The sequence below is a fragment of the Tamandua tetradactyla genome, chromosome 25 (assembly GCF_023851605.1).
Source record: "Tamandua tetradactyla isolate mTamTet1 chromosome 25, mTamTet1.pri, whole genome shotgun sequence".
NCBI classification, from domain to species: domain Eukaryota; kingdom Metazoa; phylum Chordata; class Mammalia; order Pilosa; family Myrmecophagidae; genus Tamandua; species Tamandua tetradactyla.
Window position 1 is genome coordinate 10,010,993 of NC_135351.1, and position 26,065 is coordinate 10,037,057.

At 37.5% G+C, this 26,065-nt stretch overlaps 2 protein-coding genes across 20 annotated transcripts in view; one reads left to right on the forward strand and one right to left on the reverse strand.

The window, feature by feature from the left end:
* The window catches only part of CAGE1 (cancer antigen 1), a 110,652-nt gene extending 91,785 nt beyond the window's left edge, over positions 1 to 18,867 (reverse strand). For 6 of the 12 annotated variants that reach the window (XM_077144005.1, XM_077144006.1, XM_077144000.1 and 3 more), the window contains exons 1-3: positions 18,320 to 18,806; positions 16,337 to 16,538; positions 13,184 to 13,271 (exon numbers count right to left, since the gene is read on the reverse strand). In XM_077144005.1, the coding sequence (XP_077000120.1) occupies positions 13,184 to 13,271; positions 16,337 to 16,444 (196 nt within the window). In that variant the 5' untranslated portion in view covers positions 16,445 to 16,538; positions 18,320 to 18,806. Of the gene's footprint in view, positions 1 to 13,183; positions 13,272 to 16,336; positions 16,539 to 18,319 lie in introns of all 12 variants that reach the window. The other 6 variants (XM_077144009.1, XM_077144008.1, XM_077144007.1 and 3 more) reach the window with 3 other exon arrangements.
* Positions 18,523 to 26,065, forward strand: part of RIOK1 (RIO kinase 1) — a 53,320-nt gene continuing 45,777 nt past the window's right edge. For 2 of the 8 annotated variants that reach the window (XM_077144010.1, XM_077144015.1), the window contains exons 1-4: positions 18,855 to 19,140; positions 21,458 to 21,686; positions 24,581 to 24,671; positions 25,610 to 25,679. In XM_077144010.1, coding sequence (XP_077000125.1) covers positions 19,070 to 19,140; positions 21,458 to 21,686; positions 24,581 to 24,671; positions 25,610 to 25,679 — 461 coding nt within the window. In that variant the 5' untranslated portion in view covers positions 18,855 to 19,069. Of the gene's footprint in view, positions 18,803 to 18,854; positions 19,241 to 19,446; positions 19,544 to 19,566; positions 21,048 to 21,457; positions 21,687 to 24,580; positions 24,672 to 25,609; positions 25,680 to 26,065 lie in introns of those variants that run through there. The other 6 variants (XM_077144012.1, XM_077144013.1, XM_077144018.1 and 3 more) reach the window with 6 other exon arrangements.

Here is a 26,065-nt window from a genome sequence, read left to right on the forward strand (position 1 = left end):
GCTAAAAGAAATACCTACTGTTAGGTCGGGGGAACGGGAAAGGCACTGCAACTGGAGCTGCAGAGGCTGTGTCACCCTTCCCAAAGTGACTTCCGGAACTAATGAACCACCCCTTCCAGATGTTACCTGACCCCCATTCTTAAAAAAGCTGCCCACGCTGAAGCCCGCTTGCAGACTCACCTCTCTCCATCTTGGATGCGGTGAGCTCTACCCAGGAGCGCAGAAATAAACTCGCTCACTTTAAATTTCCTGGTCTACTTTTCTTCTTTTTACCCTTTTGCCTCCTAAACCTTTCACCTAATAGTTTCATTCATTAAGTACTTAAGCTCAAACAACTTAAGTATTTGTTCTTATAACTTAGTGGCTATTTGAAAATACACATAAACTGTGTTGTTGGACACTGCATGACATCTCAAAGCTTTGAATCAGATTGAACAATGCCCCCTTCATTTCCTGGTCCATGCAATTTCCACTCCCTACTTGCTTTATATCTCAGCAACTGCCAGAAACCCAGCTTTGCAAAGATGTCAGAGAAAGGCATGTAGCATGGTTTAATATTGAAATAGTGAACTATATCACACTAGCAGCTTACGGGGATCCGACAGATGTCCAGTATCACTGTTTCCCTCAAATTAAAAAAAAAAACTCAAAACATTCTACCTTCACTGCAGCACTCTGAGCAAACTGTGTATAGTTTTACTGTATATAATACTGTCCTATGTCTTTCAAATTTTTCAATAATTGGTATCATACTCTATCCATGTGAATATATGGTGAATATTTATTTCACTTAAAATTTTGCTTTTGAACTTAGCTTTGTAGATAATATAGATCAGTTCATTTTACCGAAGGACTATATTTTATTCCCTTTTTGTTGGAAATTTAGGTTGTTCCTAATTTTGCTAGTAAAAGAAAAACACTGCAATAAACATCCTTGTTCTAATTTGCTACCTGCCAGAATGCAATATACCAGAAACAGAATGGCTTTTAAAAAGGGGAATTTATCAACTTCCCCAAGTGGAGAATTCTTGATATTCTCACAAGCAGTGGGGACAACCAAAGCTATAGGCTGAGGCCCCAATCTTGGGGTTTGTTCGTATGAAACTTAACTCCACAAAGGATAGGTCAAGCCTACTTAAAATTAGGCCTTAGAGTCACCCCCAAGAGAACTTTTTTGTTGTTCAGATGTGGCTTCTCTCTCCAACCAACACAACAAGCAAACTCCCTGCCCTCCCCCTGTCTACATGGGACATGACTTCCAGGGGTGTGGCCCTTCCTGACAACGTGGGATAGAAATCCTAGAATAAGCTAGGATCCCTCAGCATCAAGGGATTGAGAAAACCTTCTCGACCAAAAGTGGGAAGAGTGAAATGAGACAAAATAGTGTCAATGGCTGAGAGATTCCAGCAGAATAGGTTATCTTGGAGGTTATTCTTACGCATTAAATAGATACCACCTTGTTAGTCAAGATGTAGTGGAGAGGCTGGAGAGAATTGCCTGAAAATGTGGAGCTGTGTTCCAGTAGCCATGTTTCTTGAAGATGATTGTATAATGATACAGCTTTCACAACGTTGATTGTGAAAACCTTGTGTCTGGTGCTACCTTATCAACAGATGAGTAAAACATACGGAATTAAAATAAATAATGGGGGAACAAATGTTAAAATAAATTTAGTAGATTGAAATGCTAGTCATTGATAAAATGGAGGGGCAAGGGGTATGGTATGTATGAATTTTTTTCTGTTGTCTTTTTCTTTTTCTGAATTGATGCAAATGTTCCAAGAAATGATCATGATGATGAATATGCAACTATGTGATGATATTGTGAATTACTACTTATATATGTAGAACAGAATGATCATATGTTAAAAATGTTTGTGTTTAGTTATATTTTTTAAAAATTTATAAATTAATTTTTTAAATATTCATTTTTCTATTCAACTTTTAAAAAGGGAGGGAATTTAATAAGTTGCTAGTTTACAGTTCTAAGGCTGAGAAAATGTCCCAATTAAAACAAATCTGTAGAAATGTCCAATCTAAGGCATCCAGGGAAAGATACCTTGATTCAAGAAGGCTGATGATGATCAGGGTTTCTCTCTCAAATGAGAAGGCACATGGAAGTGAGAAGGCACATGGTGAACATGGTCAGGGTTTCTCTCTCGGCTGGAAAGGCATGTGGCAAACAGTGTCATCTGCTAGCTTCCTCTTCTGGCTTCCTGTTTCATGAAGCTCCCCGGGAGGCATTTTCCTTCTTCATCTCCAAAGGTCACTGGCTGGTGGACTCTGCTTCTTGTGGCTATGTCATTCTGCTCTCAGAATCTCCTGGCTTTCTCTCTGGTTGTTCTCTTTTATAGGATTCCAGTAAACTAATCAAGACCCACCTGGAATGGGTGGCGACATGTCTCCACCTAATACAGTTTAACAACCACTCTTGAATGAGTCACATCTCCAGGGAGATAATCTAATGAAAGTTTCAAACATACAGTATTGAACAGGGATTAGAAGAAATGGCTGCCTTTACAAAATGGGATTAGGATTAAAACATGGCTTTTCTAGGGTACATACATCCTTTCAAGGCAGCATAATCCTTATTCATGTTTCCTTGTATATTAATGTTCTAAGTCTTGGCTATATATCTAGAGGCGGAATTGCTGGGTTATAAAAATATATTTTCAACTTTACAAGCTATTGCAAAATTGGTCTCCAAAGTGTTTGTACCAATTTATACTGCTATCAGCTTTATATCCCTCCAACACATGTCTAACTGGTATGTATGAAATGATATTTTACTGTGGGATTTTAAATATACATCCTTTCATGTAGTTAATGATCTTGCAGATTTCCTTGTCTGAGGTCTGGCTGTTATACACTTTGTCCATTTCACTAATGAGTTATTTCTCTTTTTCGTATTGATTTGGAATTCTTTATTTTGGATATCAGTCCTTTTTTAATTATATGCATTGCATACATCTCTCTAAGTCTGTGGCTTATTTTTATTTTGTTGGTTATACTCTGGTCATATAGAAGGTCTTTTATTTTAATGCAGTCAAATGTATTAAGTTTTCCTTTATAATTTGTACTTTTTATATATTAATAAATCTTTCCTTTTCTGTTGTCATAAAAGGATTTTTCTTCTAGAAGTGCTAAAGCTTTGCAGTTGACATTTAGGTGTTTAACCTACGCAAAATTTATTTTTATATTTGATGTGGGTAAGGTTCTAATTGTTTTCTTCATTCCAAGAGCGAAAGGTCCCAGCCCCATTTAATAAATAACCCATTCCTCCCCCACTGACTTAAAATCTTACCTCTCAAATACTATGTGTCCATATACGTGTGGGTCTGTTTCAGGATTTTGTATTTTTATTCCACAGGCTGACTTGTTTACCCTCTCTCTATGCCACATTGCTATAACTACTATAAGTCTAATAAATTCTATCATCTGGAAGAATGTCTCCACATCATCTCTTTTCAAAACTGTCTTTTTTTTTATTTTTAACTCTTTTTATTTTCAAATGGGAATGTTAGGATCAGTTTAGGATAAAGGACATTTCATTAATTCACAGATTTGAGGAAAACTGGCATCTTTACAAAGCTGCATATGAAATATTTATTTTTTGTTTCTTCTGGTAAAGCGTTACATTTTCTTTTCCATACAAATCTTACAGCCTTTTTGTTAGATTTCTTTTTAAGTCTTTAGCTTGTGTTGCTACTGATAACAGTATCTGTTTTTGGTGTGAGTGTGAGTGTGTTTGTGTGTGTGTGCATGCATATACGCATGGGATGGAAATCTAACCCAGGTCTCTGGAGCTACTATTGTGCACAATAATAGCATCTTTTATAAAATTACTTTCACTAATGGGTTCTTGTTGATATTTTGGAATGTTATTCGTTTTTTATATTGCCCTTGTATCCAGCATTCTTCTAAACTTTCTCATTAGTTCTAAGAGCTTGTCTTTAGGTTCTTAGTGGATTTTCTATGTAGACAGCCATATTATTTACAAATAATGATTATTCTCTTCCTCTCTAATCCTTATGCAAATATTTCCTAAACCAGCATGTATTGAATTCCATGGTTCTAATAAGGCTTATCAAATATTTGTGGTGTTATTTATAGTTAACAAAAATAAAGAGATATTTATGTGCAATATTCCGGTTATCTTAACAAACATGATCAATGTGTTTCATTATTTGACTAACTCCTAACAGCTTTCATCTGTCAGTTTAAGACTAGAACAAGAGACTTTTGTTTATATCAATATCCATCTTTTAAGATACTTGTAGTCCCCTCTTTGTCCGCCGGCCCGCCACGCGGCGCCCACGCCCCGCAGCAGCAGACCCGCCCGCCCTCCTCTCCCCTCTCTGTCCGCCGGCCGCCGCGTGACGCCCACGCCCCGCAGCAGCCGACCCGCCAGCCCTCCTCTCCCCTCTTTGTCTGCCGGCCCGCTGCGCGGCGCCCACGCCCGGCAGCAGCCGACCTGCCCGCCCTCCTCTCCCCGCTTTGTCCGCCGGCCCGCCGCGCGGCGCCCACACCCCGCAGCAGCCGACCCGCCCACCCTCCTCTCCCTTCTTCCCCCTCCTGCTCCAGCGGCTCTCCAACCACCACGGTGCCCTCTTCCGCCTTCACCGGCTCCTCCGCCACCAGCCTTGACAGCCTTGCCACCCTTACCTTTCCTCCTCCAGAACAGCTACTGGGGGAGTGGAGACAATACAGAGCAGCTCCCAGAGCCACGACACGGCGATCAAAGAGACGGCATACCCCATCCTGGAACAGCTGACTGTCTGGGAGAACCAGCTCTGGTGAGATCACCGAGGGGCGCGGCCTTTCCTGGGCGGGACGGCAAGCAGCCGGAGTCCCTCCCTTCCTTCTTCCCAGGCCAGCTGGCAGAATTGGGCAGGCGGTCCGGTTGGGCCGCGGCAGCTGGCGCCCCCACCACGCGAGGCCCCCCGTACCAACTGAGAGAGTTGGGTCGGAAATCCCCAGACTGCGGAGAACGGTGACCAGGGGGTCCCTTCCAAACACGTGACTCCCCGGTCCGGCTGGGAACAGTGCACTCTCCCAGGCTGCGACAGCTGGCGCCCTTCCGCCACGGTTGGCGCCCCGGGCCGACTAGGAAATTCAGTCGGGCGCTCTCCCGTGCTGCGGCCGCCGGCGACCCTCCCCGCGTTCGGACCCCCGGGCCGGCTGGCACTCTTCCAAGATGCTTCGGCTGCCGAACCTCCCCTACGGCAACAGTTTTCCAGAGTTAAAGGACCCACAGCAACTTTTACTGGTGGATTCCGTAGACAAACATGTGCCACGAGCACCACCTACTGGCCAGGATAAGAAAAACAGAACCCAGAGATTTCACAAAAAATCTTTCAACCTGTGGGGTCCAACACCCAGGGAAATCTGACTAAATGCCCAGATGCCAGCAGAAGATAACGGATCACGCTCAGAAAATTGAAAATATGGCCCAGTCAAAGGAACAAACCAATAGTTCAAATGAGATACAGGAGCTGAAACAACTAATGCTGAATATACGAACAGAAATGGAAAACCTCTTCAAAAACGAAATCGATAAATTGAGGGAGGACATGGAGAAGACATGGGCTGATCAAAAAGAAGAAATAGAAAAACTGAAAAAACAAATCACAGAGCTTATGGAAGTGAAGGATAAAGTAGAAAAGATGGAAAAAACAATGGATACCTACAATGATAGATTTAAAGAGACAGAAGACAGTGATTTGGAGGATGGAACATCTGAATTCCAAAAAGAAACAGAAACTATCCGGAAAAGAATGGAAAAATTCGAACAGGGTATCAGGGAACTCAAGGACAATATGAACCGCACAAATATACGTGTTGTGGGTGTCCCAGAAGGAGAAGAGAAGGGAAAAGGAGGAGAAAAACTAATGGAAGAAATTATCACTGAAAATTTCCCAACTCTCATGAAAGACCTAAAATTACAGATCCAAGAAGTGCAGCGCACCCCAAAGAGATTAGACACAAATAGGCGTTCCCCAAGACACTTATTAGTTAGAATGTCAGAGGTCAAAGAGAAAGAGAGGATCTTGAAAGCAGCGAGAGAGAAGCAATCCATCACATACAAGGGAAACCTAATAAGACTATGTGTAGATTTCTCAGCAGAAACCATGGAAGCTAGAAGACAGTGGGATGATATATTTAAGTTACTAAAAGAGAAAAACTGCCAACCAAGACTCCTATATCCACCAAAATTGTCCTTCAAAAATGAGGGAGAAATTAAAACATTCTCAGACAAAGAGTCACTGAGAGAATTTGTGACCAAGAGACCAGCTCTGCAAGAAATACTAAAGGGAGCACTAGAGTCAGATACAAAAAGACAGAAGAGAGAGGTATGGAGAAGAGTGTAGAAAGAAGGAAAGTCAGATATGATATATATAATACAAAAGGCAAAATGTTAGAGGAAAATATTATCCAAACAGTAATAACTCTAAATGTTAATGGACTGAATTTCCCAATCAAAAGACATAGACTGGCAGAATGGATTAAAAAACAGGATTCTTCTATAGGCTGTCTACAGGAAACACATCTTAGACCCAAAGATAAATATAGGTTGAAAGTGAAAGGTTGGGAAAAGATATTTCATGCAAATAACAACCAGAAAAGAGCAGGAGTGGCTATACTAATATCCAACAAATTAGACTTCAAATGTAAAACAGTTAAAAGAGACAAAGAAGGACACTATATACTAATAAAAGGAACAATTAAACAAGAAGACATAACAATCATAAATATTTACGCACCGAACCAGAATGCCCCAAAATACGTGAGGAATACACTGCAAACACTGAAAAGGGAAATAGACACATCTACCATAATAGTTGGAGACTTCAATTCACCACTCTCATCAATGGACAGAACATCTAGACAGAGGCTCAATAAAGAAATAGAGAAACTGAATATTACTATAAATGAGCTAGACTTAACAGATATTTATAGGATATTACATCCCACAACAGCAGGATACACCTTTTTTTCAAGTGCTCATGGATCATTCTCAAAGATAGACCATATGCTAGGTCACAAAGCAAGTCTTAACAAATTTAAAAAGACTGAACTCATACACAACACTTTCTCGGATCATAAAGGAATGAAGTTGGAAATCAATAATAGGCGGAGTGCCAGATATTCACAAGTACATGGAGGCTCAACAACACACTCTTAAACAACAAGTGGGTCAAAGAAGAAATTGCTAGAGAAATTAGTAAATACCTAGAGGCGAATGAAAATGAAAACACAACATATCAAAACTTATGGGACGCAGCAAAGGCAGTGCTAAGAGGGAAATTTATTGCCCTAAATGCCTTTATCAGAAAAGAAGAAAAGGCAAAAATACAGGAATTAATTGTCCACTTGGAAGAACTGGAGAAAGAACAGAAAACTAATCCCAAAGCAAGCAAAAGGAAAGAAATAACAAAGATCAGAGCAGAAATAAATGAAATTGAAAACATGAAAACAATAGAGAAAATCAATAAGGCCAGAAGTTGGTTCTATGAGAAAATCAATAAGATTGATGGGCCCTTAGCAAGATTGACAAAAAGAAGAAGAGAGAGGATGCAAATAAATAAGATCAGAAATGGAAGAGGAGACATAACTACTGACCTCACAGAAATAAAGGAGGTAATAACAGGATACTATGAACAACTTTACGCTAATAAATACAACAATTTAGAGGAAATGGACAGGTTCCTGGAAAGACATGAACAACCAACTTTGACTCAAGAAGAAATAGATGACCTCAACAAACCAATCACAAGTAAAGAGATTGAATTAGTCATTCAAAAGCTCCCTAAAAAGAAAAGTCCAGGACCAGACGGCTTCACATGTGAATTCTATCAAACATTCCAGAAAGAATTAGTACCAACTCTCCTCAAACTCTTCAAAATAATCGAAGTGGAGGGAAAACTACCTAATTCATTCTATGAAGCCAACATCACCCTCATACCAAAACCAGGCAAAGATATTACAAAAAAAGAAAACTACAGGCCAATCTCTCTAATGAATATAGATGCAAAAATCCTCAATAAAATTCTAGCAAATCGTATCCAACAACACATTAAAAGAATTATACATCATGACCAAGTAGGATTCATCCCAGGTATGCAAGGATGGTTCAACATAAGAAAATCAATTAATGTAATACACCATATCAACAAATCAAAGCAGAAAAATCACATGATCATCTCAATTGATGCAGAGAAGGCATTCGACAAGATTCAACATCCTTTCCTGTTGAAAACACTTCAAAAGATAGGAATACAAGGGAACTTCCTTAAAATGATAGAGGGAATATATGAAAAACCCACAGCTAATATCATCCTCAATGGGGAAAAATTGAAAACTTTCCCCCTAAGATCAGGAACAAGACAAGGATGTCCACTATCACCACTATTATTCAACATTGTGTTGGAGGTTCTAGCCAGAGCAATTAGACAAGAAAAAGAAATACAAGGCATCAAAATTGGAAAGGAAGAAGTAGAACTATCACTGTTTGCAGACGATATGATACTATACATCGAAAACCCGGAAAAATCCACAACAAAACTACTAGAGCTAATAAATGAGTACAGCAAAGTAGCAGGTTACAAGATCAACATTCAAAAATCTGTAGCATTTCTATACACTAGTAATGAACAAGCTGAGGGGGAAATCAAGAAACGAATCCCATTTACAATTGCAACTAAAAGAATAAAATACCTAGGAATAAATTTAACTAAAGAGACAAAAAACCTATATAAAGAAAACTACAAAAAACTGCTAAAAGAAATCACAGAAGACCTAAATAGATGGAAGGGCATACCGTGTTCATGGATTGGAAGACTAAATATAGTTAAGATGTCAATCCTACCTAAATTGATTTACAGATTCAATGCAATACCAATCAAAATCCCAACAACTTATTTTTCAGAAATAGAAAAACCAATAAGCAAATTTATCTGGAAGGGCAGGGTGCCCCGAATTGCTAAAAACATCTTGAGGAAAAAAAACGAAGCTGGAGGTCTCGCGCTGCCTGACTTTAAGGCATATTATGAAGCCACAGTGGTCAAAACAGCATGGTATTGGCATAAAGATAGATATATCGACCAATGGAATCGAATAGAGTGCTCAGATATAGACCCTCTCATCTATGGACATTTGATCTTTGATAAGGCAGTCAAGCCAACTCACCTGGGACAGAGCAGTCTCTTCAATAAATGGTGCCTAGAGAACTGGATATCCATATGCAAAAGAATGAAAGAAGACCCATCTCTCACACCCTATACAAAAGTTAACTCAAAATGGATCAAAGATCTAAACATTAGGTCTAAGACCATAAAACAGTTAGAGGAAAATGTTGGGAGATATCTTATGGATCTTACAACTGGAGGCGGTTTTATGGACCTTAAACCTAAAGCAAGAGCCCTGAAGAAGGAAATAAATAAATGGGAACTCCTCAAAATTAAACACTTTTGTGCATCAAAGAACTTCATCAAGAAAGTAGAAAGACAGCCTTCACAATGGGAGACAATATTTGGAAATGATATATCAGATAAAGGTCTAGTATCCAGAATTTATAAAGAGATTGTTCATCTCAACAACAAAAAGACAGCCAACCCAATTACAAAATGGGAAAAAGACTTGAACAGACACCTCTCAGAAGAGGAAATACGGATGGCCAAGAGGCACATGAAGAGATGCTCAATGTCCCTGGCCATTAGAGAAATGCAAATCAAAACCACAATGAGATATCATCTCACACCCACCAGAATGGCCATTATCAACAAAACAGAAAATGACAAGTGCTGGAGAGGATGCGGAGAAAGAGGCACACTTATCCACTGTTGGTGGGAATGTCAAAGGGTGCAACCACTGTGGAAGGCAGTTTGGCGGTTCCTCAAAAAGCTGAATATAGAACTGCCATACGACCCAGCAATACCATTGCTAGGTATCTACTCAAAGGACTTAAGGGCAAAGACACAAACGAACATTTGCACACCAATGTTTATAGCAGCATTATTTACAATTGCAAAGAGATGGAAACAGCCAAAATCTCCATCAACAGAAGAGTGGCTAAACAAACTGTGGTATATACATACGATGGAATATTATGCAGCTTTAAGACAAGATAAACTTATGAACCATGTAATAACATGGATGGACCTAGAGAATATTATGCTGAGTGAATCCAGCCAAAAACTAAAGGACAAATACTGTATGGTCCCACTGATGTGAACGGACATTCGAGAATAAACTTGAAATATGACATTGGTAACAGAGTTCAGCAGGAGTTAGAAACAGGGTAAGACAATGGGTAATTGAAGCTGAAGGGATACAGACTGTGCAACAGGACTAGATACAAAAACTCAAAAATGGACAGCACAATAATACCTAATTGTAAAGTAATCATGTTAAAACACTGAATGAAGCTGCATCTGAGCTATAGGTTTTTGTTTTGTTTTGTGTTGTTTTGTTTTGATTTTACTATTATTACTTTTATTTTTTTCTCTATATTAACATTCTATATCTTTTTCGGTTATGTTGCTAGTTCTTCTAAACCAATGCAAATGTACTAAGAAATGATGATCATGCATCTATGTGATGATGTTAAGAATTAATGATTGCATGTGTAGAATGGTATGATCTCTAAATGTTGGGTTAATTTCTTTTTTTCCGTTAATTAAAAAAACAAAAAAAAAAAAGAGAAAGGATAATTGGAGATGAAGGGATACAGACTGTACAACGGGACTGGATATAAAAACTCAGAAATGGACAGCACAATACTACCCAATTGTAATGCAATTATGTTAAAACACTGAATGAAGCTGCATGTGAGGTATAGGTTTTTTGTTTTTGTTTTTTTTTTGTTTGTTTGTTTTTGTTTTTTTTCTTTCTATTATTGTTTTAATTCTTATTCTGTTGTCTTTTTGTTTCTTTTTCTGAATCGATGCAAATGTACTAAGAAATGATGAATATGCAACTATGTGATGTTATTGAGAATTGCTGATTGTACATGTAGATTGGAATGATTTCTAATTGTTTTGTTAATTCTTTTTTTAATTAATAAAAAAAAAAATCAATGAAAAAAAAAATCTGTAGCTTTTCTATACACTAGCAATGAACAAGCGGAGGGGGAAATCAAGAAATGAATCCCATTTACAATTGCAACTAAAAGAATAAAATACCTAGGAATAAATTTAACTAAAGAGACAAAAAACCTATATAAAGAAAACTACAAAAAACTGCTAAAAGAAATCACAGAAGACCTAAATAGATGGAAGGGCATACCGTGTTCATGGATTGGAAGACTAAATATAATTAAGATGTCAATCCTACCTAAACTGATCTACAGATTCAATGCAATACCAATCAAAATCCCAACAACTTATTTTTCAGAATTAGAAAAACCAATAAGCAAATTTATCTGGAAGGGCAGGTTGCCCTGAATTGCTAAAAACATCTTGAGGAAAAAAAACGAAGCTGGAGGTCTCGCGATGCCGGACTTTAAGGCATATTATGAAGCCACAGTGGTCAAAACAGCATGGTATTGGCATAAAGATAGATATATCGACCAATGGAATCGAATAGAGTGCTCAGATATAGACCCTCTCATCTATGGACATTTGATCTTTGATAAGGCAGTCAAGCCAACTCACCTGGGACAGAGTAGTCTCTTCAATAAATGGTGCCTAGAGAACTGGATATCCATATGTAAAAGAATGAAAGAAGACCCGCATCTCACACCTTATACAAAAGTTAACTCAAAATGGATCAAAGATCTAAACATTAGGTCTAAGACCATAAAACAGTTAGAGGAAAATGTAGGGAGATATCTTATGAATCTTACAATTGGAGGCAGTTTTATGGACCTTAAACCTAAAGCAAGAGCACTGAAGAAAGAAAGAAATAAATGGGAGCCCCTCAAAATTAAACACTTTTATGCATCAAAGAACTTCATCAAGAAAGTAGAAAGACAGCCTACACAATGGGAGATAATATTTGGAAATGACATATCAGATAAAGGTGTAGTATCCAGAATTTATAAAGAGATTGTTCATCTCAACAACAAAAAGACAGCCAACCCAATTACAAAATGGGAAAAAGACTTGAACAGACACCTACCAGAAGAGGAAATACGGATGGATGGCCAAGAGGCACATGAAGAGATGCTCAATGTCCCTGGCCATGAGAGAAATGCAAATCAAAACCACAATGACATATCATCTCACACCCACCAGAATGGCCATTATCAACAAAACAGAAAATGACAAGTGCTGGAGAGGATGCGGAGAAAGAGGCACACTTATCCACTGTTGGTGGGAATGTCAAATGGTGCAACCATTGTGGAAGGCAGTTTGGCGGTTCCTCAAAAAGCTGAATATAGAATTGCCATACCACCCAGCAATACCATTGCTAGGTATCTACTCAAAGGACTTAAGGGCAAAGTCACAAACGGACATTTGCACACCAATGTTTATAGCAGCGTTATTTACAATTGCAAAGAGATGGAAGCAGCCAAAATGTCCATCAACAGAAGAATGGCTAAATAAACTGTGGTATATACATACGATGGAATATCATGCAGCTTTAAGACAAGATAAACTTATGAAGCATGTAATAACATGGATCGACCTAGAGAATATTATGCTGAGTGAGTCCAGCCAAAAACTAAAGGACAAATACTGTATGGTCCTACTGATGTGAACGGACATTCGAGAATAAACTTGAAATATGTCATTGGTAACAAAGTCCAACAGGAGTTAGAAACAGGGTAAGATAATGGGTAATTAGAGCGGAAGGGATACAGACTGTGCAACAGGACTAGATACAAAAACTCAAAAATGGACAGCACAATAATACCTAATTGTAAAGTAATCATGTTAAAACACTGAATGAAGCTGCATCTGGAAAAAAAAAAAAAGATACTTGTATAGTATAAAATTCTGGTGTTAGGGACTGGGAATGGAATCTCAGGTCATTCATTTAAACCTGTATCACCACAGGTAAGTTATCTCTGGACCTCTTTCTTCATCGGTAAAAGGGAGATAAAAACAGCCCTTGTTTCATAGGATTGTTTGTGGATTAAAGGAGATAATATACATAAAGTGGTTAGCATAAAAAAGTGATTAGCACAAAATAATTCTTAGTTTTACTGTTTTGCACGTTGTCAACAAAGAGATACTTACCACCTATCAAATTGTCTAGTGTATTATAAATATCTTCAGAAAGTGTGAATTGAGACTTATTTTCCCCTTTTACATTCTTTATTTCATTCTGTATTAATAATAAAAACAAGGCATCATATTAATTTTTCAAACAAAATTGTCACAAATTCCTTCTGAAGTTATATGTACATTGCTGTCATTTTTCTTTTCAAATTTTTTGTTGAATGGGAAGAATGTACTTTCTATTATCTTTTCTCTAAGCATATTTGAGACCCCTTTGATAAAACTATGGTAACATTAAATGACATGTTAAAGGGAATAAAATGAGTTTCTTGGAGCTATTTTAACATTTTTGTTTTTCAGTTTGTCAAATCATTTGACTACAAACATAGGGCTATGTAATAGCATAAATATCCCATACTGATACTTTTTTGATGTTTGTTAAATTGAGTATAAACAACATATGGTAGTTATTATAACTGCCTTTTAACATCAAGAATATATAAAACAGGGTCCAGTAATAAGGTAAAACAACTCCAGTAATGGGAATTTACAAAAATTCACATAGAGGTTATTCTCAAGGTTACTTTAATGCTACCTAAGATGAAAGGGCTTACTAAGTAAAGTAATATATAAAGAAGAGAGTAAGGAAAATGTTTAAGATACTTAAGGTAAGCACCGGGTAATGTACCAATGCTTACCAGTGGTAATGTACAATCACTAACAGTATAGCCAAGTATGTGGACCTAAATGTTGCTCTAAAAAATATTATCACTCTATTAGTCAGCTGGCTACACATTTCTATTTGGTAACGCTTTTTTTTAAGCATTGTCCCACTTACTAAATGTACTTGAAAATAATAAAAACTAAGTTATATTTTATAACATGTTGCTAATTCAGACCATGCCTCCTAATTAGAAGAAAATGCATCAAGAATATACTTAAAAAATAAAATAGCACTATTTACATGCATTGCTGTTATATTTTACACACATTTCTTGGGGCTCCACTACCCACAGAACTTCAGAGATCACTTTTAACTTTACTCTCCTATGCTTTTACTATTTTTTAACTAAAATACGCATTTTTGTTTCTTTGGTCTATAAATTCATTATGAAAAAAAATGCAGCGAAGAATATCTTGGAGCCTGATTAACACTGTAATATTATGGCCACATTTCCTCACTCTCTATAAGTCCAACTCTGCAAGCAAAATCATTGCCTGCCCTGCTTTGTAGGACACGACATCGAGGGGTGAAATTCTCCCTGGCAACATAGGAGATGACTCCCAGGGATGAGTCTGGCCCAGTTGTTGACTGGGATCAACAATTCCATCCTGACCAAAAAGGAGAAAAAAAGTGTAACTAACTAATTATCAGTGGCTGAAAGAGCTCAAATAGAGTCAAGAGGCTATTCCAATAGCCACTCTTAATGCAAACTTCAGTTAGACATCGTTACCTACCATAACTTGCCAAACCCCAACCAAAACCATTCCAGCCAATTTAAAGAACACCTAGAGCAATACATAAGATTCTACAAAGGTTCCATTTACTAGAGTAACTTTCAGATGGGTCCGTGGACCAGATAGGCCCTGAAACCTAGAGTGGCCAGCCTCTCCAGAACATCAGCTAGTTTCATCTCCCTACCCTGTATTATTGACAGCCATAACCCAAATACTCCTGAAGAGCGGGAGAGATCAAAGTGATGGTAGAGTTACACAGAGAAGGTTGGGTTTAACAAACGAGTATGATTGTTCAGTCATTACATTGATGTTTCTTTTAGTCTCCAGTATCTTAGAGCAGTGAGAAATAAAAACCTAAAACTGGAACTGTAACCTATACCAAACTCTGAAATCTGGTCTACAACTAATTGTTGCACTGTCCTTTGAAATTTATTGCTCTTTTGTATATATGTTATTTTTCACAAAAGAAGAAAAAAAAAAAGTCGACTGTGATGATAAAAACATATTTATTCCTTCTAGCCTCCAATGTTCTGGAGCAGCTAGAAGGAAAAATCTGAGATGATGGTATGGTAGCCCATGACACACTCTGGGATGTGTCCTGTAACTACTTGTTGAAGAGTGCCTTGAAAACCATCACTTTTTTCTTTCTTTGCTTTGTATGTATGTTATATTATACAATAAAAAATTTAAAGAGTATTAAGTTAAATGTTAAAAATGAAATGTCATAAAAGTTATGAAAATAAAGGTTTACTCTTGAAAAAAATATTATGGCCATGTTTTTTATCAAAATGAAAATAGATTTTTATAATTATAAAAAGAATCCTGAACATTGTAAAAAAAAAAAAAAGATAAACTAAAAAAACCACTATCAGTGAGAACCAATGTGATCATTTTTCCATGCAAACAAGTACGTATCTGCATTATTATATTTAAGGTTATATGGCCACTGTACATCTGTACCACAATTTAACTAGCCCATTCCTGATGAAAATTTAGGTTGTTTCCAATGTTCAGTTATTACGATAGTTCTGTAACCATCCTCATTTCTATATTTCCTAGAGGCAGAATAGCTAAATGAATTTTTTTTAAAGCACAATTAAATTCTTAATCTCCTATACATTACTAAACAGCTCTTTAGAAAGGTTATGCCAATACTTTGAACCTATGAATGTGAACCTATGAATATGAAACTGTCAATCTGTCCATTTTTGACCTACAAAAAGATAACATATGGCATGACCTAACACATTCCTCTCATTCTATTAAACAGAAGAACATGCCCGAAGACCATGGGACATGAAAATCATTTATTTTGTGAGAAAAGGCACTAAGCAATTTTCATAAAGATAGGGATGATGTCATCTAAATGCAGGGTGCTATCATCATCAGTATGAATGACATGTGAAGCATACTGATACAGTGGAAGATGTACTGAACCAGGCATTAGGCCCCTCTGGCTTTCATCCTGCTTCTCTGACTGCTGTGGATATGTCCCCTGGCTGCCCTCTTGGGACTTCATGACGAGGCTGATGATTTTAAAACACTGCCTGAAAAATTCCACTTTTCATATTTTCCCTCTACGGCTCCACTGGAGAGCTTTTCATTGCTTCTTATACGTTTGAAGAAATTTTCCCGTGGAAGACAATGTGAATGGTGACTACAACTGTACTCTTTCCCACCCCACGCCCCTCAGAATTTAGGAGCAATGCACACCTGAGGCAAATCTGAAGTGGTACTGCTGGTTTCCATACAGAACGGAGAATCTGAGTGAGTTAAGTCTTGAGAAAGATTACTGATATTCATGGCATCTGCTTCTGACATGCTTTGTAATTTTTCATGAGAAGTATTCACATCAGAATGGACGATGGTCAAAATTTTTGATAGTTCTTGCTCTTGAATGTTGAATGATGGAAACCTTTTTAAAAAACATAATTTTAATGCCTATTAGTATATGTAAACAAAGTTATTTTTCCATTCTTTTTCACAGTAGGAAGATAGCAAAGTTCACTGTCCTAAACTTTAAAAGGTCATTTGTTAAGTTATTTAGACAGATTAATAGTGTACCATGGTTTAGTCTGAGTGTCCCATGGTTACTTTGGTGATATTGATTTGGACAAAAACAAGTCAATATGTGTAGTTACTATCCAATTCCCTAAAAGGCTTAGACACAGAAGAAAACGGGATCTCTGAGTTACTTAATCAAAGGTTCTTTACAGAATATTATCGGAGACCTATTAGGTTCCATAAGACACTATATTTCTATGTAATTGATACCTCCTATTCAAACACCTCAATCTCAAGTGAAATCCACTATTCAACATCACATCTATTTTCCTCACTATCCTACATCACACTTATTTTCTTAGGTACTTAGGTTTGATGTTTTCTTGGCATCTCTACCCCAGCAACCAGGCTTCTCAGTTATCAAGTCCTATTAATTTCTCCTTTAAATTTCTTCACGGCCCATGTTTACTTTCCATCCTTCATGTTATCACACTGTTTCATGTTCTGGTGATCTCCTCAGGTATGCCAGAAGACCTAAGTCTGGATGTCCAACTGAAGCACTGTTAGTATGGAAATGATGACCAACCAAACTAAGACCAGATTCTTCTGCTCAACTATCTAGGCCTTTCATAATTTCATAATTTGGACTTACATTTCCTACTCACTTCTCCCTTGCTCTAGCCAGATGAGGCTCACTACCCTGCACATAGATCATGCTCCTTCCCACCTCAAAAATTTGCTGCAGCATGTGCTTCTCTTTCCCAAAACTTTCCCTAGTTTTATTCATCTATTTCTTTGAACTCCTAGGATGTCCTCAGATTCTAAATTTGAGTCTCTCAATTCAGCACCTATTTGTTTTCTGTTCCAGAGCTTTCACCACTGTTTCAGGTGTATTAGAACTTGTATTCATAGATTATAAGCATCATATGAGAAATTCATTGTTTTTCAATACCATTTACAACAAATAGATCTGGGCTGTTCAAGCTGTAAATATCAACAACATATTGCATTTCAATTATATATTTATGTTAAACCCTTTAAAAAAGCTGGCAGGCACTACCCATTTGCCTGAATTAGTTACTCGAACTGCGTTAACTATTTTGAAAACCATGGAATTATTTGGTAAAGTATAAAAGTTAATGGAGAAAAAAAAAAAGCTAATGAGCCAAGCAAGCTAGTCAGGATTGGCAAAAAGGCCAACTTCATGACCAACCTTTCCCTATCTTGCAAATACGGAAATGTTGCCTGAGTCGTGGGGAATGGGACCTGGAAAACTCCTTGCGTTATTTACCAAACACAGAAAAAGACAAAGGCTTTATGTCTTATTTTTTTTTGTGTGCGAACCAGAACTTCAAATTGCACTTCTACAACTTTATTCAACGCTTATATGGCACTGCACAACCCGCCACATTTTATGGTCAGCTATACATCTTCTATTTATGTCCTTACATAAAGTTAGATTAAAGTTCCTTAAAGTTGGATTTTAAAAATATTTGGCTAGATATTCCACACACTAACATTCTCTTTAAATAGGCTTTAGAAGAGGTGTCAGTGGAGATACTCGCAAAAATTCTAAGATTTTGCTTAACAATTTTTCTTCAGTCATATAACAGCTTTAACTTCTTAAAGCACTTGTCTCATTTTCATCTCAACGCAATGCACCAAACTTTTTAAGACGCAAAGTGTGCTCACTTTCAGGCTCCATTGAGTTTCTTGGGTCTACAATAGGGATTTCGTGCTTCCTCCCTCCGCACCGTGCTCCGTGGCAGGAAGAAGAACGCTTTTCAAACTTTTCCACAGACGGCTTTTTAAAGCTCGCAGCTGAGATCCAGACAACTTGGAACCACCCGGCTATGACGTCGGCTCGAATGCAGCCAATCTGGGCGGTTAAAGATGCCAGTCACATTCCGACGCCCTCACCGCAGCCCCGGGCGGCGGCATGGGGAACTTCGGCATCTCCGTGCCAGGCGTTCTGAAGCTATGCGGTTGCGACTGAACAGCGTGTGGACTACCTGTCGAAACCTTTACCTAGAAGAAACACAAAGCGAGGTGCTGACTGAACCGCCCCGAGACAAACGGATACACGCCCCGCAGCGTTTCCCCTGCGTACTGTCGGGAGAGGGCCTCACACACGTTCCCGGCGCAGGGGAGGGACTTCTGAGTGGTACTTCCTGGGTAGGTGGGGCTTCCTGTCGGGACCGAGCTTCCGGTTGGGGCGGGACCGGGCTTCCGGTTTGGGCGGGGCCGGGATTCGCTGAGAACCGTTGGTCTATTCCGCTCACCGCACGTGGCGGGGGCTGTTGGCGTACGGGCTTCTGAGCTGTTGGAGAGTTAGGGATCTGCGGAGACGCTGCTCCATCGGCGGCGGGTAAAACCGTGTCTGTGCGGTTCCCCTCCCCGCGCGATCCTTCGGTGGCGCTAGGGGCCTACCGCGCTTGCGCCATGGACTACCGGCGGCTGCTGATGAGCCGGGCGGTCCCTGGGCAGTTTGACGACGCGGATTCCTCCGACAGGTGAAGGCCGTTGAGGACATCGACTTTATCCGGAATCTGCTCTCTCCTCCTCCGACCTCTTGCGGGAGTTGACATTTTAGTAGTGGTCTAGGGGAGACTGGTAATTCATGGCTCAGCGTCTCGCTTATCAGTCTTTTGCTTCCTCCCCCCTCCCTCAGCTGGGGTCTTTCGTCCCAGTTTACGCAGGGTCAGTGGCAGCCAGTGGCCACCGGGGTCCAGGGTTTCCTATTAGTTGTATAAGCTTACCGAGGGGTAGAGGTGGGGATAAGGATTGGGGAACAAAGGTTTTTGCGCGTTACCTTTCAGCACCTACTGTGTGCCACGTCCCCTCCTCCGCGCTGGAGGTAGTGATGAACAAGACAAACCAAGCTGCTGCTGTCGTGGAACTTTGCCTTTTGCCTGGGTGAGGGGCAGGCAAAGTTTTTTTTAAATCAGATAATATATACTATGCGAAGAAGTGAGAAAGGGTGATATACTAAATAATGACTGACTGGTCGGTCGGAAAGAACCCAGCCCAGATTTAGAAGACCAGAAGACGCTAACCACGGGAACAGCTGAGGGAACAGCATTTCAGGCAGAGGAGACAGAAAATGCGAAGGTCCAGAGGCGGGGTCCCTGTTGGCTGTGAAAGAACAAGAGACCAGTGTACCTAGAACACGGGGAAGGTAGTTAGGAGGATTGGGAGGTGATTTTAAAGGGGTGAGAAGGGGCCAGGTCATGTAGAGCCTTGCAAGTGATGATGAGGAGTGTAGATATTATTCGACATCTCATAGAAAGCAGTAGGAGGGCTTTTAGCAGGGGGAGGATGTGATTTGATTTATGATTTGAAGGAATTGTCTGCCCTTTAGATGGTGATAATGGAGGGTAAGAGTGGAAGCAGAGAGGTGAGTTCAAAAAGAGTAATCTCATTCATAGATGATGAGAGCTAGAATCAGGGCCATAGAGGTATGTTTTGTTCGTGGAAATTATATGGTTTGATCATAAATTGGATGTGGGGTGTGAGGAAAGAGAAACAGAATTATTTTGAAATTCCAAGAAAATCCCAAGAAAACAGTTTTTACTTAGTTTGCAGTAAGGATTCATATTGGCTCATTAAAAATTTGTAGAGTTTATTAACCGATTGGGGAATTTTCAATAAATGAATGTTGATCGTTTTTCTATGTGCCAGATCTGGTGTTAGGTCATAGGAAAACATTGGTAAATAAAACAGACTTTGTCCTGGATGTCACAGAGCTTATGCTGTGGCAGGGGAAACATTGAATAATTAGACAAAATAATTTGTGTTAGAATTAGATAAGCACTACAAAGGAGAAATGGGTGGTGAAAAGGGAACAATTCCCTGAACAAATGATAGTCTGATGACGATGGAAGGATGAATAGGGCTTAGCCAGAGAAATGGGAAGGGCATTCCCCATTTATGTTTACAGATAAGCATACAAAAGGCCTTAGGGAAGAAGAAACAAGAGTGACCAGTTAATGTTAAGGAAAGTGGGCTGGTTTACCATCCATCATGGGGTATGGTGAGGATAAGCCAGGGCTTCTCCGCTGGAAGTGGTTTTGCTCCTAAAGGACTATTGGTAATCTCTGGAGACATTTTTAGTTGTCATAACTCATGAAGGTATAGGGACAGGTGCTACTGCCATTTGGTGGTAGACCAGGCCAGGGATGCTGCAAAACATTCTCATCTGCTACTGGATCTGAAAGTTCACATCAAGTGATAAACTTACCCTGGGCCATTCTCTCACTTTCTCTCAGTTTGACAATCCCCATTTCTCTTTATGTCTTAAAGCTAGTCCTCTGCATTCACCATTCCCTCCCTTTTATATGAGCAAGAGTGATTTGGAGTTCTGTGTAATATACTAAATCCTGATACAGCCCTTTTGTTGCATGGTGGAGTTGAGTTCAAGGTAAATCTGCCTGAGATTTATTCTCGACTTAAAAACTTTTCTGTTAAAGCAGTTCTGTAGGTGATTTTCTTAGTCAGATAATTCGGTACTAATAAGAGTCGGTTCATTCAGTAGGGAAGATGACAATATAAGTCTAACTTCATTAAGGTAGAAGGGGCTTAACAACTGATGCACTTATTCCCTAGTGGAACTTGGGCATGGAGAGTAAGCAAAGAACTGCAGCAGAACTTTGAAAAACTGGAGAAACTTCTTCTGTTGAGAGGATTGAGCTTATTGGGAGATATGCTGTAAGGGAATCTTTTAGATTTATCTGTATACAATATGGTCTGTTATGTAGTAAGTAAATATATATGTGGATTGTGAGTCCACTTAAAATATTTGTAAACATTCTAGAACATTGTTATTTCTAGTGAAAACAGAGACATGAGGACAATCAAAAAGGAAGATGGCATTCTCTTTGAAAACCTTCAAAATAATGTGAATGAGAAGGCGGGTGAAGATGAGATTGAAGAGGAGAAAGAGGCCTGTGATGATGATGATGATGATGATGATGATGATGATGATGATGATTGGGACTGGGATGATGGAGTTGGAAAACTCACAAAAGGTTATCCCTCCAATGGAAGGAATAACCCACAGGTATTTTATAAGTGATCCTACATGTCTTTAAGTTCTCTGCTTATGCTGTCTTTTTGTTAAAAGTCCTCCTCATGGACGTGGTTCTGAAATTAAGTAATTGAAATATTCTTCCCAGTTTATATTGTTCTGTGGTCCCAGCCTTTTCCTTTATTGATATTCATTCTTTATCTTTTCTGTATTTCTGATAATTTCGTAGGTCCAGTCTTTCCAAAATCAGTTAATTTTAAAGGAGTTATTTAAGGTGTCGTGAATTTATGAGCTTAAAAATCATCATAAAAAAGGCCACAAATATAGACAGTTTACTACAAAAGGTTAAGAAACATGGAGGAAAAGTTCAAGTAAAGAAATGAAAATTAAATGTTTAGGAATACCATTTTTTCATTTATGAAATAAACAGTGACAAAATATATAATTGATGGTCAGGTAAATAAGTACAATTATTTGGAGGATAAATCGGCATGATATGATAAAAGCTTTAAAAGCATACAAATCCTTTCACACAGAATTCCTCTAGTGGTGTGCCAAGACTTTATTTACTAGAATGATCGTCCAGTATTAGTATTGTTTATGGTAGAGAAACATTGGAAACAAACTAATTTCCCCACAGTGGCAAACTGGTTAAATTTGCTATTGAACTGCTTATTCACACAATGGAGTATTATATGTCCATAAGATATATTGCAAGGAAAGATTATTTAATGACATGGAGGAAATATGTTCATGATCAACCTTCTTCTACCATGTACAGGAGATAAGTTACCAAACTATAAATCATGCCTGTATCTCAAATTGAAAGTACTGTGTGTGTCTATTGTGTGCAGTCATAGGATTGATAAGGGTGTCTTCCTGAAATATAAAGGATTTTGAAAGATGGAGGGGGGAAAAAGCCAGCAATATTCTTTATTGTTAAAATAGAGCTATATTATGGAGTAGAATGCATGAATTTTTTAAATAACTGAAGAAATTACACATACTTCTGGTCTTTTTTTGGTAACCCCTTAATTGATTTATTGGTAAAACTTTGATTAGTTTTGGCATGGAGTATATATAATCCCTTAAGAAAGAGCCTGGAAAAAAAAACCTGGAAGTATATTGCTTAAATATTAACTATTATCTTTGGATGTCAAGACTATAGGTGATTGAAAAAAAAAAAAAAAAAAAGAAGTGGCTAGAGGGAAGTACCTGAAACTACTGAACTGTGTTTTGATAGCCTTGATTCTTGAGGAAGACTGTATAGCTATATAGCTTTTACTGTGTGACTGTGAAAATCTTGTGTCTGATGCTCCTTTATCCAGGGTATGGACAGATGAGTAAAATAATAATAAGAAGAATAAGGATAAATAAATAATGGGGGGAGATAAAGGGTAAAGACTGGGTAGATTGAAATACTGTGGGTCAACGGGAGGAAGGGGGAAGGGGTATGGGATGCATGAGGTTTTTTTTCCTTTTCTGGAGTGATGCAGATGTTTTAAAAATGATATGACAGGGTGGGTCACGGTGGCTCAGCAGGTAAGAATGCTTGCCTGCCATGCCAGAGGACCCGGGTTCAATTCCCGGTGCCTGCCCATGTATTTAAAAAAAAAAAAAATGATATGGCAAAGAATACACAACTACGTAATGATATTGTGAGTCATTGATTGTATAATATGGTTGGACTGCATGTGTGTGGATATTTCTCAATAAAAATATTTTTAAAATAAGTTTATTTAAAAAAAGGCTATAGGTGATTCCTGAATATAATTTTTTGCACTATATTTTGAAAAAACTGGAAAGATTTTAGTTATAAGCTTATGAAGAAAAACAACCAAAAATAGTTTATTCTGTAACTCAATCTGGTCTCAATATAATTTAGGTTCATGAAAGAAGTGCCCTGAAAGTAGTTCTATAGGAAGGAACACTGTATTACAGTTAGAATTGTTCTGCAAATGATAGCAGAAATGGGATGAAGAATATTCAAACATTTCATTGTCCCTTTCAAAAGTGTATTTCTGTTTCTGGTTTTTTTTTGTGGCTAACTTTCTATTTGTGTTTCCTTGTTCAATATAAATTTTTATACTTCCAGATGATAATAGCAAATTAATAAAAATAATTCTTAAAGAGCTCTAAAAAAAAAAAGGCTATAAGTGATTGAAAAAAATTTTACCTTAGTTTTCTACCATGAATACATTAATAAAAACTTACTTTACAAGTTAAATTTAGGGTGCACGGGTGGTTCAGTGGTAGAATGCTCGTCTTTCATGCAGGAGACCCGGGTTCAATTCCCAGACCATGCACCAAAAAGAAAAAAAAAGTTAAATTTAATAGATATTTTTTAAAGTATTATACAAATAAAAAACTCAGTACCATGCTAGTTTACAAAATTGAATCCATCATTGTTATAGGCCCTTTTTATCTATACTTTTGGGGTTTTAGATGTTGTCTTTGTTTTTGTCACCATTTATGTTTGTGCGTACCACAGTCTTAGTGCTGAAGCCTCATTACCATTCTTTACCTTTCTTGAGGTACTCAGCCCAAAAGGAAATTCTTAGAACCAGTCTAATGTTGGTCTTAGCTTTTTATTATATACTTTGGGGATCAGTGAACATTCTCAAGTTTTATATCTATAAACCATTCAAATTAGAAAACTGTATTTAGTTTTAATTATTTGTAACAGGGAAGACTGTATTACAGTTAAAAAATCCACATTATGCAGGCTTTTTTTCTAGCCAATAACTTCATTTATTTTATATTTCTTGTTCAGACTTGATTGATTGAGTCTTAACTTTTCTTAGAGTATTTTTCATATTGATGCTTTAAGAGCTTAATATATGAACCAAGGGTAAAAAACATGGAATCATAAACTTAGATTTTTATTTACAACTAACCCCCTTGACTCTGAAATTCACTTCATCTAGGCAAATCGACAGACTTCTAATTGCAGCTCGTCCAAAATGTCTACTCCAGCAGACAAGGTCTTACGGAAATTTGAGAATAAAATTAATCTAGGTGAGTTCATAGACTATACCTCACCTTACTGAATTATAAAAACATTCTTTAGAAACCACAAAGTGTTTCAACATTATTTAATCAAAAACTGAATATATTTAAGTGTTGCTAACTGAATAATAATTCAGAGAAAATAAAAACTTTTAATGATTAAAAAATGGCTTTAGGGAAAAACTTTAGTGTGTACTTTTTTTAGTTCTATTTTCTTATGTATTATAGGAGCATGAAGTTACAGATACCCATTAAAGCTATTGTCTGTATTAAATTCAATACTGGGATCATTCTATGGTAGAATGTTGAAAATACGGAGTATTAGAATATAGTTATTTTGTTTCACTCAGCTTTTTATTTCAGAGTAAATTTTTCAATGAGCTGTTGAATTAGCACATACAAGGAATGAGAATGCTGATTTGAATCCCCATCCCTTGAAGAATGCAGGGTCATCTTTCTCTTCTTGTAGATAGAGATTCCTTGTTATAAACCTAGCATAATGTCAACAAATACTGATGAATGTGATATTTTCAGGTCTCCACTGCCTATCATGGGCCTGTAATTTGGAATGAAACCATATTTTTTAGAATTAAACCTGGAATTTAGTCTGTTACTTTATCTCTGTTGGACAGATTTTTGAAAGTGTTTGAAATTTAATGTATGCAGATAAAAGTATTTTTGAGGATTTCTGCATCTAGATTTTTATGGCTTAAAAATTTCAGCTGTTGTGATGAAAGGAATAACACTTATAATTAAGAAAATAAATTAGTGCTTACCTTCAGAACTTAAAAAAATACTGTTGATATATCCTATTTATAACAAAAAGTTTTGAAAATATAGAAAAGGACGAAAGTGAAGTATCCTATTGTTAATACATTAATAGTCTTTTTAGTTAATGCCCTTTTATCTTATATATTCTTTACACTGTGGTTTTTTGGTATTTTTAGATAAGCTAAATGTTACTGATTCTGTCATAAATAAAGTCACTGAAAAGTCTAGACAGAAGGAAGCAGATATGTAAGTAATATTTTGACTATAAAATATGGCTTATAGGGAAAAATTTTAGGCTATGGTTTATGGTTTTGGTTATAAATCTTTTGCAGAGTATGCTTTTTTTTTCCTAGCTTAAATGAGCCTTTATAATTTAACAATATTAAATGACCCTTTATTTATTAAACATGACAACATACAAACAGACATTCTTACCATATGATCATTCCATTCTTTTTTTTATTCAGCATAACTACAAACAGAAACATTCTTACCTTATGATCATTCCATTCTTGTTATATAATCAGTAACTCACAATATCATCACATAGTTGTATATTCATCATCATGATCATTTCTTAGAACATTTGTACCGATTCAAAAAAAGAAATAAAAAGAAAACAAAAAAAGCCA